This window comes from Stegostoma tigrinum, chromosome 33, assembly GCF_030684315.1.
Source record: "Stegostoma tigrinum isolate sSteTig4 chromosome 33, sSteTig4.hap1, whole genome shotgun sequence".
In the NCBI taxonomy this organism is placed as follows: Eukaryota; Metazoa; Chordata; class Chondrichthyes; order Orectolobiformes; family Stegostomatidae; genus Stegostoma; species Stegostoma tigrinum.
Window position 1 is genome coordinate 2,527,373 of NC_081386.1, and position 12,059 is coordinate 2,539,431.

Here is a 12,059-nt window from a genome sequence, read left to right on the forward strand (position 1 = left end):
TGCTTACCTCTTAAACTCTTTCTGAAATGGTCTAGCAAATCATTCAGACGTACTGCAACTGCAAAAGTCTATGGACAGGATTGAAACTGGATGGAACCACCAAGCATTGACTGAGACACCAGAAAAGACACTGGGAATCCCAGCCCTGCAGCTGACCCTGCAAAATCCTCTTACCTAATGTTTTGGGGCTTGTGCCTTATGGGTAGAGCTGCCTCACAGAATAGACAAGCAACATTTCATGTTGTTATCCTCTCAAAATCATACCGTAGAGACTGTGTTCCAGATTCCACCATCATTATCCCATGGTGTGTTCTGTCCCACCTGCAGGACAGTTGCATCAGAGGTAGCAATACAGTGGTGTATAGTTAGGAGGAGATTGCTCTGGGAGTCCTCAACATTAATTCAGGATTGTGTAAAGTCTCACGGCATCAGGTAAAAGATGGACAAGGAATCCTGCTGCTTGTCACTTACAGCATTCCCCACCTCGACTGATGAATCAGTAACCCTCCCTGTCAAATGTCACTTGGAGAAGGACTGAGAGAGAAGAGGGCAGAAAATGTACCCTGGGTGTGATTTCAAAGTCCATCACCAGAAGTACCTGGGTGGTAGTACTATTGACGAAGCTGGCCGGGTCCTAAAAGACATAACCATCAGACTGGCTTTATGACAGATGGTGAAGGAACCAATGAGGGAGAAATATACATGACCTGTACTCACCAATCTGCCTACTGCAGATTCATCTGTCTATGACAGGACCAGAAAGCCACATAGCCAATGTGGAGATAAAGTCCCATCTTCATTTTGAGGTTGCCTTGGATTTTGTTGTGTGTCAACATGTTAAATGAGATAGTCTTCAAATATATCCAGCAATTTAAAACTAAGTATTTATGATAGACCATCAGCAGCAGCAGAATCTTAATCCAAAACAATCTGCAACTTCATATCACTCACTCTCCAATTACCGTCAGCCTGGAAATCATTTCTGTTCAGAGAAGATGCAGGAGGACATGGCAGGTGCAGCACCAGGCATCCTTAAAAATGAGGTGTCAATTTGGTGAAGCTAGAATATGGAACAACTTGAAATTCAAACAGCCGAATCAGCATGCAATTGGAGGGCTAATTGATTCCACAGCCAACAGGTCAGATCTAAGTTCTGCAATCCTGCCATATGTAGTTGTGCATTCAGGAGAAGGATACATGACAAATGTTATGTATTCCCATTTTCAGCCCAGCTGAAGCCTCTTGAATTCCAAAATCTGTCAACTCTGAGTGGAAAAAATGATTCCTCATCTCTGTCTTAAATGGGTGACCCCTTATTTATCAACTGTGATCCCTAGTTCTAGATTTTTCTACGAAGAAAACATCCTTTTGACATCCATTTGATCAAATCTTCTCAGGATCTCTCATGTTTCGATTTAGTCTCTGCTGATTCTTCTCAAAACTGGAGAATATAGACCTTGCCTGTCTAGCCATTCTCACGAAGAAATCTGCTCATTACAGTTATTAAACTAGTAAACCTTCTCTGAACTGTCTCCAATGCATTAAAATCTTTCTGTAAGTACAGTGACCAGTACTGTACATAGCCTCCCAGTTCAACCTCACCAATGCCCATTATATCTGAGCATTATCTCTACTCCTGCATTCAATTCCCCTCACAATAAAACATAACATTCTATTAGATTTCCCCGTTATTTGCTCTATCTATCTACTAACCTCACCAAATGATTCATACACTAGGACACCCAGATCTCTGCATCTCAGAACTCTGCATCTCTCATCATGTAGAAACTGAAATGACATATTTGAGAGTCGTTAACAAAGCACCTGGGATTTTGGAGTTTCACAGTAGAATCAATGACTACAAAAGTGAGGAAGTTACAATGAACCTTTATAAAGATGGGGGTAAATGTCACCTGGTCACAACACGCTATGAAGAAAATAAGGGCCCTTTATAGGGTGCAGGAGAGATTTATGGCTCCTGAAATGGGGAATTTTAATTACAAGGTTAGGATGGAGAAGTTGGGGTTGTTTTCCTTGAAGCATAAAGATGGTACAAGATTATAACACGTTTTGGTAAGGTAGGCAATCCCAAACCATTTTCGTTAACATATCGCACAAGGACTAGGGGGACACAGATTTAGGTTTCTAGACAATAGATGTAGAGTGAATTTGAGAAGAATCTTTTTACAAAGTGCGTTGTTATAAGCTGCAGCTTGCTTCACATGAGGTTGGTAGAAGCAGAGACGATCAGTGATTTTAAAATGAAATTGATGTGTCACTTTAATGACATAAACTTAGGAACAAGTGTGGGTCTGACTGGATTGCTGTACAGAATGCCATGGCCTCCTTCAGTGCAGCAAATGACATGAGCTAAGTAATCTGATGATCTGTTTTGCTGCTGCTGGTTAAGAAATAAATGGTGATCAGGAAACCAGAGAGACCATTCCTGCACTCCTTTAAGTAATATCGCAGGATCATTGGGGAGGTGATGGCCTAGTGATATTATCATTGGACTGTTAATCCAGAGATCCAGATAATGTTCTGGGGACCTGGGTTTGAATCCCACCATGTCAGATGGTGGAATCTGATTACAATAAATATCTGGAATTAAGACTCCAATGATGACTGTGAATCCATTGTTGATTGTCAGAAAAAAAACCCATCTGGTTCACTAATGTCCTTTAGGGAAGGAAACTGCCTCCCTTTCCTGGTCTGGCCTACATGTGATTCCAGATCAACAGCAATGTGGTTGATTCCTAACTGCCCTCTGGGCAATTAGGGATGGGCAATAAATGCTGCCTGGTCAGTGACGCCCTCATCCCATGAATGAATAAAGAATTTATGTCCACCTGAGAAGTCTTATCTGATAGTCAACATCCCTGACAGTGTGGTACTCACTTTGTACCATTGTTGGAATGTCAACCTAGAATTTGACTTCACGTGTCCAGAGTGGAAGTTGAATCCATAATTTTTCTCCAACACCGAGGTGAGGGTGCTACTGAATGAGTCAGCACTGACAAATTGACTTTCAGGATCTTATGTGAAAATTATTTGTGATGGTCTCAATTCTTTTCCTAATTAAGCAGGTACTTGTATCACCAAGCAGTCTGTAAATTAGCATTTTGATGGACCACAAGATGGCTAGTGAAGAAAATTAACAAAGATGTAATCCAGGTACAGTAGGGATTGTTCTGAGTTATGAGCTGATTGGATAGATAGAGGGAGCTCTACTCTTCACCTTGGGAAAGCTTAGTGTTGACCCTGGACGAGCTCTAAAATGCATCACTAAAAATAAATTCAGATTGATGTTCAAAACAGCTGTCAGAAAAATCTTGATCATTCCCACTGAGCTGTTCAGTGTGGACATGCCCAACTGTGTGCAAAAAAGGGTTTATTGTTACATGAATCCTATGCGAACAGATCTGTCCTTTACTCAAGGTAAACATCATGCTGACTGGTTATCAGACTTAACTCCACTAATCAAATGCTGGCCTAATCATCATTAGGATACGTATGTTGATTGCATGGAGCAGTGGTGGAGGCTAGGCTAATTATTTTCATTTATTTTAATATATCATGATGAAATATAATTCTAGATTCAGTCAGTAATAAACTCTGTTTAAATGTCACTATCGTATTTTGCATTATGCTTAAACTTTGCGAGATGAAATAACATCACAGAGAAGGCTTTGAATACATTTTTGAGCCAGTAGTCTCCCTTGTGAAGAAACAGGTGGCCTGAAAAACAGTAAGTCATTATTTTATTAACTGAAATCTGCACTGTTTACTTTTCTCTCCATGTAATAAAGGATACAATGGAAATACATCACTCTGCCTCTATGGAATTTGAACCAGAAGCAAATGGATGATAATGGGCTTGACCCAAAACCTCAACCCTTTATGCACTTATCCGGAACCAATTGAATGGAATTGTTTGTTTTTGAAGATTTAGGAAATGCTTAGAACTCTTTGAAATAACTTTTGTAGGGGCTATTTCTTTTTAATTGAGGTTTTAGAACATAGAACGTTACAGCACAGTACAGGCCCTTCGGCCCTTGATGTTGTGCCGACCTGTCATACCGATCTCAAGCCCATCTAACCTGCACTATTCCATGTACGTCCGTATGCTTGTCCAATGACGACTTAAATGTACCTAAAGTTGGCGAATCTACTACTTTGGATGGGATAAATATCTAATAACTGGAAATCAAAGATAATTCTGAAAGGGAAATAATCCTTCTATTTGGTAACTATGAAAACTTTATCATTGACACAAAATGTCAGTTTTACCCTATGGCTGTGAATTTTTTCATATATTCTTACCTCCACAACCAGGTTCTTGTCTTAATAAGTTGTGTGAACTCAGTTGAGATTCATAAGTAATAAAATCAGACAAACACAATCCCCCCCACAGAAAATTTAGTCACATGTTTCAATACATTGTGACATTGCTGTAGAACTGATAAAATAGCCTGATACACTTAGTAGCAAGGATTGACACTTGTAAAACAAGCCAATTTTTATCTGAAACTTTATTTTTGCCTGGTCACATTCTGTTCTGCTAATTAAGAGCACAGCTAGGATGGCATTAGGAGTCTCAGGCCCCACTGTAATATAATATACCATCCATAAATAAGGCCAAGATATCCGGAAACAACACCAGGAGATTGCCTGTAATTAAATCTCACTGTGTTTTATTATGGAACCAATAATGCAGACACCTGTTTGTTATTAACAGAAGATTGGCTGTGATGGAATCATTGGCTCAGCAGCCAAAGAGGATCGCTGTGGTATGTGTAACGGTGATGACAAGTCCTGCAAAATCATCAAAGGAGATTTCAATCAAAGCCGAGGAATGGGTGAGGACAAATGACAGAGGCTCCTAAAGCCAGCCTTTTATCTTCTTCTTGAAAACTTGATATAAAAGGGCTGTGTTTTTAAGACCCACACTGTAATAAGGTGAAAATTGTTTGGATAACAGCTCATATTTAAAAGTAATTGAGACTAAAGGCTGTTTGGCAACTATTGCTTCAGCAAATCAAACAGCTTTTCCTTTGTTGTTTGAAAGTTGTTTGTGTAGTTTTAAATTCCTACCAACTGAATTAACTGTGATCATCGTATTAGATTTCTAAAATCGTAGCCAGTTTTCCAATTCTCAGGTGGAGCAGAGCTGAGTTTCCAGGAATCGCAGGTAGGAAAATGGGCTGGAGTTTGTTATGCTGGAGTTCTGCTCTCACTGTTACTCTCTTGGGATTTCCAGGACTTTTCCAAATGGGCAGACCAGCTTCTGATCTGCACTTTTATGGTACTCAGAATCCTGAGGTGAGAGGGAGTCTTCATGGTTCTGCATATGCACCCAAGAGATGGTTGTGGGCATCATAAACAAAGGGCAGAGGTGGGGGCTCCACACCATTGCCCATGGGCCTTGCATGTAGCTGTTCAGGCATAATACATTGAGCAGAAGCCCAGCAAAATGGCAGCTTCTCCTCTCAAGCAAAAAGGCTTTGCTGGCCCTTAGCTTCTGGCTTTGAATGTCCTGAACCAATAACAGATGAAGGCACACCTCTGCCAATGGTACGTATGGACGATACTGAAAGTGTTAGGTGAGGTGGCTGGAATTTTATCAGCCTTTTGGACATAGGCCGGGTCAGAGGAGTGATGGTAAAATATTGGTGGAAGGCATCAGGAATGATTTCCCATCACCAGAAAATATTGCACGAAGTGCAAGTTGCATTGGGTTGACTCTCCGATGACTGGAAATGAAATGCGAATTAATGAAACCAAGTGAGTCATTGTGTTTAAGACTGATATAGATAGGCTTTTGATTGGCAAAGGGATCAAGAGTTAGGAGGAGAAGGTAGGGGGATGAAGTTGAGAAACATATCAGGCATGATCATGGTGGGGCAACCTCACTGGGCTGAATGGCCTAATTCTGCACCTATATCTCATGGTCTTTTTCCCTATTAAGATCATCTGAAAACTTTGCTGTCGTTTTGCTACTATTGGGACAGCCTCTGGAGAAGGGAGAGATGGGTTGGAGGTGGTCCTCTTTGCTGGCATCTCAAATGCTGAGCCTGAGATGAACACCCGTCAAATTACTGGGTACTGTCTGGCATCTCCATTGGGAGTTACACTGTCTTTCACCTTGCAGCCTCAACAGCAGCCACATGTATCAGTTCCAGAGCTTATTCTTTGGCAGTTTTTGCTGTTCTGCTGTCCATTTGTGCAGACTCAGAATGTTCATTTTGTCCTCATGTCCAAACTTCACCCTTGCCTATAAAATTCCAAACAACGTATTAGCATTTTACATTACAAAGGAGAATAACTCATTATCAAACGAGTCTCACACTATCTGCCTTACCCCAACAGTCCAATCAATGTTTTCCTTTCCAAATATTTATCCAATTCCTTTTTCAAAGTTATGATGGAATCAACTTCCATCATCCTTCCAGGTTATACACTTTGGATTATGATAACTTGCCGCATATTAAAATCCTCTCCTTCTACCTTGGGTTTTGCGCTAATTATATTAAACCTGACACTTTAGTAGTGATTTAGGTGGGTTGCTCTTCAGAGAATCGGTGCAGATTCAATGGGCAGAATGGCCTCTATCTACACTGTAGGGATTCTATGATTCATTCTATTCTATTCAAGGCAGTGTAGTCTTAACAATACAGGTCTAAAGAGCGTGCAGGGACAAAGGAACCTCGGGGCCCATGTCAGTAGACTTTTAAAGACCCGATACCATTAAGTGATTATACAAGGACCAGGGAACATGATGTAAGGTTTTAGGCAAGAGATACGTGGGGAATGTGCTACAAGTGGTCATGGCCTACCCAAGAGGATGATGGAAGTAGACACAATCAATGATTTTGAAAAGAAATTGGATAGGCCCTTGATGATCATCACCTTCTGGGATCACATGGATGGAGTGGCATTGACTGAATTACTCCATCATCAGTACGCATAGACTGAATAGATCAAATGTTCATCTTCTGTACTCTAAATGGTCCACAATGGGACAATACAAAAAAAGTACTTACAAATGTCAATTGGTATGGTTTTCTGAATGATTCAACAGTGAGATTTAATGAGGTAGTCTGGAGATTGTGCGGACACATTCAAATGTGGTCTTCTGACATGAAGGGGGCAGATAGGAGACACAAATGCTTACCCATCCTCGAGCCAAGCTAAGTTAACTTGTTGTACGGGACGCAGTGAATTTGGATTCTATCTCATATTGTACTCCCAAACACAATCTACTCACTTCACATTATGGACAAATAAGCATGACCAATCCACCTACCTTGCATATCTTTGGACTGTGGGAGGTAACCAGAGCAGCCGGGTGAAATCCTCACAGACACAAGAAGAATGTGCAAAATCCACACGGAAAGTTGCTTGAGAGTGCAATCAAAACCAGATCACTGGCATTGTGACGCGGCAGGGCCAACCACTGAGCCACATAAGTTACCCTTTATTTACACACAATCAGCCCATGACTATACCACTGCCTGATACAAAGTCGGCCACAGAGTGCCTGTATCTCCGATATTCACCCTTTATATATGTCACCCAGGGGTCCCTGATTGGATGAGATTAACAGCCCCAATCTGGGAACTCATATTCTGAAAGGTTCAGTTGGCTGACCTTGTTAATCACTGCAAGCAGCAACTCAGCATAAATCTAGGAAAATCTTTTCTGGACTGAATCAGCTGAACCCATTGATACTCTTGCATTTATTCAGCTCTTGTTGCTTGGCCGATTTAGATGTTATCAAGTTGACTTAGATCTGTAAAGTCAAATGCTGGAAAAAAAAGTGTAACTTCAACTAAGGGCTTTTATAACACTGTACATTATGATGTATGATACTTCTGACTCATTTAAGTGTGTTATACACAGCCTTTCCAACTGAGTGTATCTTCAGATCATGCTATAGTATCAATTTGTAAAGTTGTAAATGACGCATGTTGTTTTATGTGTGTATAGATAGTATATAATTATGTATCATTATTACTATATCTTTAACGAATATCTTTCAGTCAGTGTTGATTAGGGTTGGTTAGGAATAAGGTGAATTGGTGCTCTTGAATTTACACCATCATCCACACTCAGTATGGCATCTTAAAGTGATCTCTTGAACGCTGGTGTCGAACATCTGACAAAAAGTAAATCTGTTTTTGCAGGATCTTTCTCCCTGGCATTTAAAATATATGACTGTAACAAATGTAGCCCTTGCAGGGACCTGTTCTCTGAAGGCAGTTTTCAGATTGATGCAGAATGTGACATTCTGCTCAGACTGCACGTGATGTTAATCTCAGTAATAAAACATTAAGATGAATGGAGAAATAATGAACAAGCTGTTGGAGCTAGATGCATTAGGAACCGTGACATTATATCATCCCTTCAAGTTAATTTGCATTTTCTAATTCCTTGAAAGCACCGTAATTAATATCTTATAGGCTGCTCTGTTTGCTTACTTACCTATGAAATGAATGTACTTTAAAATTACTCAATCAACTTACTACAAAGTTTACACTTCCTCCAACCCATTAGCTATAAAAAGGGACAGTGGAAGATTTGGGATTCTGAGTTGTATTCATGTAAAATAATCATAAGAAATTTCAAGGTAGTTTATAAAAGGTTACTAAGAAGGAACAGTGAGATATGATATGTTAACTAAATAGACAGTTTAATGATACAACCAATGTTAAATGATCACTGATACCAGATGATGAATGGTTGGTTAGCATAGAGTGTGTTGATCTAATTAGTTTGTGAAGGCAACATCCTGCTCTATAGTCAAAGCACTCGGGACTTGCTAGACTTTTCTCCATCTTTCCTCCCTGATGAGCTCTGCCACCTGAAGAGAGGGCTTCATAATATACTTAGGGACTTGTAGGTTAATCCATGACAATCATCTTTCCAAACTATCCTCCTAGAGCTGGGGACATAGTCTGTGAATTAGGACAGACTGTTCAGGAGAGATATTAGGAAGCACCTCCAAACAGAAAGAGTGGTAGAGGTTTGGTTGCAAGATCAGTTGATAGTTTTAAATCATTTTTTTGTTTAGAAAATTTATTTAAGGATATGGACCAAACACAGATAAATTGAATTAGGCCACAGATCAGCCAGTCAGTTCCACTCAGCCTGACTTAACTACTGGCATTGAATAATCATTTGCGCCGACACTATTCAGAAACTAACTTGACATACGAATGTTAGAATATAAATTAGGTCAGGGTTCTTGTGTTGTAGTGATTGTGTCCCTACCATTGAGCCAGGAGGTCAAGTTTCAAGCCTCACCTGCTGCAGAGGTGCATAAGAATATGACAGGTTGATTAGAAAACAACCATAGGTTGGGTTCTGATTAGAGCAACGATGAATCTCATACAGTAGGAATATCAGCAGATTTTTTCTGAAATCCAATTCATGCGAGAGTGTAAGATTCTCTAGCTCTGTAGTTTTTAATGCAAATAGATCTTCACAACATGCCTCCCTTTATTGGGAAATAAAGAACCAGGGGACACAGGCTTGTTTAAAAAGAGAAATGAAGAAGATCTTCTTCCGTCAGACTGTTGTGAATCTTTGGAATTCTGTAACTCAGAGAGCAGCTGAGGATGATAGGTGGTTTCTTAAACGAAAGTGCTTAAAAATTAGTGGGAGGAGTTTGGGGGTGGGCAGGCTGGAGAGTAGACTTGAGGCTAAGATAAATTTAGAACCTAGTGCATATTTAATATTGAAGTCTCATGAAGGTGAGAACCATTTTAATTTTAGACAATGAGGTGAATGGTATATTACAGAAGTAACCATTGAATGTACACCCATCACATTTCTGTTCCTTTGCCCTCTATGGAATATGGTGTAAAACAGGCAGCAAATTCAAAATTGTCCATTTTACAACATTGGCCAAGCTACTGAGTGTTTGATGGATACTCCTGTCATTCTCATTAAAACCAGTGAATTTGGGCTGATTAGAAAATGCAACTGCTCGACATGGAAAACTTGAATTGTTATCTAACTGTTTTAAAAAGAAGACAAAGGGACATAAGACAGTGCCTGTGGGGAAAATGTAAGTCAGATTTGAAGTTTGAATGAATTAAATGCTGTCCTATTTTCATTACCGAAACAATAGAAAGTTACATTTACAAGAGACTGAGCTCCACACAATTTATTTGGAGAGAACGGTACTCCACGTACAGACCTCAGAAGCAGAACTCCTATGAAATGTCAGTTCACCAGATTGGTAGCGAAATCCTAGAAAAGTAACAGGTGACTAACAAGTTCCTAAGGAGCTAAGAGATAGCATAAACTGCAGCTACTTGGGTCAGAGACAACACAGTATGAAGCTGGAGGAACATAGTAAGCCAGGCAGCATCAGAGGAGCAAGAAAGTTTACTTTTCAGGTCAGGACCCTTCTTCAGAAATGGGGAGGGGGAAGGGAGTTGGGAAATAAATAACATTCTGGGGACCTGGATTCAAATCCCGCCATGCCAGATGGCAGAATTTGAATTCAATAAACGGCTGGAATTAAGAATCCAGTGATGACCGTGACACCATTGTCTATTGACTGGAAAAATCCATCTAGTTCACTAATGTCCTCTAGGGAAGGAAACTACCATTCTTATCAATCTGGCCTACATGTGACTCCAGACCCACATGAATGTGGTTGAATCTTAACTGCCCTCTGGATGATTAGGGATGGGCAATAAATGCTGCTTAGTCATAGGTGCCCTCATTCCTGTGAATGAATAAAGGGGGAACAAAATCCTCTTAGACTTTTCCAGGATCTAAGGATTCCTGGAAGATTACTACCAGTGAATTCACTATCTCTGTATTTATTTCCTTCAACATCATAGGATAGAACCTGACAATTCCAGGAGACTTATTTTCCTTTCACTCGATTTGGCCATAGTGGAATAGTGAAGTCTATAATAATGAAGGCATGAGGATCAATGGTCGGCACAACATTGTGGGCTGAAGGGCCTGTTCTGTGCTGTACTGTTCTATGTTCTATGTTCTATGTTCTATAATGAGGATTTCAGCAGCAGTTACACTCAGGAAAGGTGGAGTCAAATGATTATACACATGTGGAAATAGTTCATAGTTTTGTGTCTATCTGATCGAAGGTCACCTCTGTCAAATATGACGTGAAGTTTTGTATGGTCTGATTTAGCCTCAGTCAGTGACCAGAGAAAGTGTGACATCCTCAGTGGCTGGGGAGTGAATTTTATGGAAAATAAAGAAGACAATGGATTCAATATTCTCAGTATTTAATTCAGTGAAACTTCTGCCCTTCTACTAACTGTATGTCAGAGAAGCAGTCCAGCAGTTCAGATTCTAGTAGGGTCAAGAGGAAGGTAATTGTGAATTGGGCATTGTGTTTTAATGAAACCTGAAAGTGTATTCTTCAGTAATGTCACAAGGGGGCAGCAAATAAGAGTTTTTAAAAAATGGTGGCCAAAAGTAGATCCTTAACTTTCGCAGAGAAGACAACACTTTCTTGAAATTTTCTTCTTCCACTAATCAGGATAACTCACAAGAAAAGCAATTTAAGGGGAAAGACCATATCTACTCTGTATGGGAGGTGAGTGCTAATGCCTTGCTTAAACAATCAGCACTCTCCTATCATGTAGTTCCAAAGTTGGTTTTTTCCCCTTTAAATTGCAATTCTTGTGATTTATCCTGATGAGTGCATGGTAAAACATTTTGACAAAATCTCTTTTTCAGCAATACTAAAGTTTTGTATTACCAAACAACTATGACTAGATCTTCAGGGTGTACCTGAGCCCTAAAGGCAGCACGGTGGCTCAGTGGTTAGCACTACAACCTCACAGCACCAGGGTGCCGGGCTTGATTCCAGCCTCGGGTAACTGCCTGTGCGGAGTTTGCACATTCTCCCCGTGTCTGCGTGGGTTTTCTCCGGGTGCTCCGGCTTCCTCCCACAGTCCAAAGATGTGCAGGCTAGGTGGATTGGCCATGCTAAATTGCCCATAGTGTTCAGGGGTGTGTGGGTTATAGTGGGATGGGTCTGGGTGGGATGCTCCAAGGGGCAATGT

General features: G+C 40.4%; 1 protein-coding gene across 1 annotated transcript in view; it reads left to right on the forward strand.

Annotated features, from left to right (window-relative positions):
- Positions 1 to 12,059, forward strand: part of adamts17 (ADAM metallopeptidase with thrombospondin type 1 motif, 17) — a 505,079-nt gene that overhangs the window by 327,082 nt on the left and 165,938 nt on the right. The window contains exon 15 of the mRNA XM_059639195.1: positions 4,739 to 4,859. Within this exon, the coding sequence (XP_059495178.1) occupies positions 4,739 to 4,859 (121 nt within the window). The remainder of the gene's footprint in view (positions 1 to 4,738; positions 4,860 to 12,059) is intronic.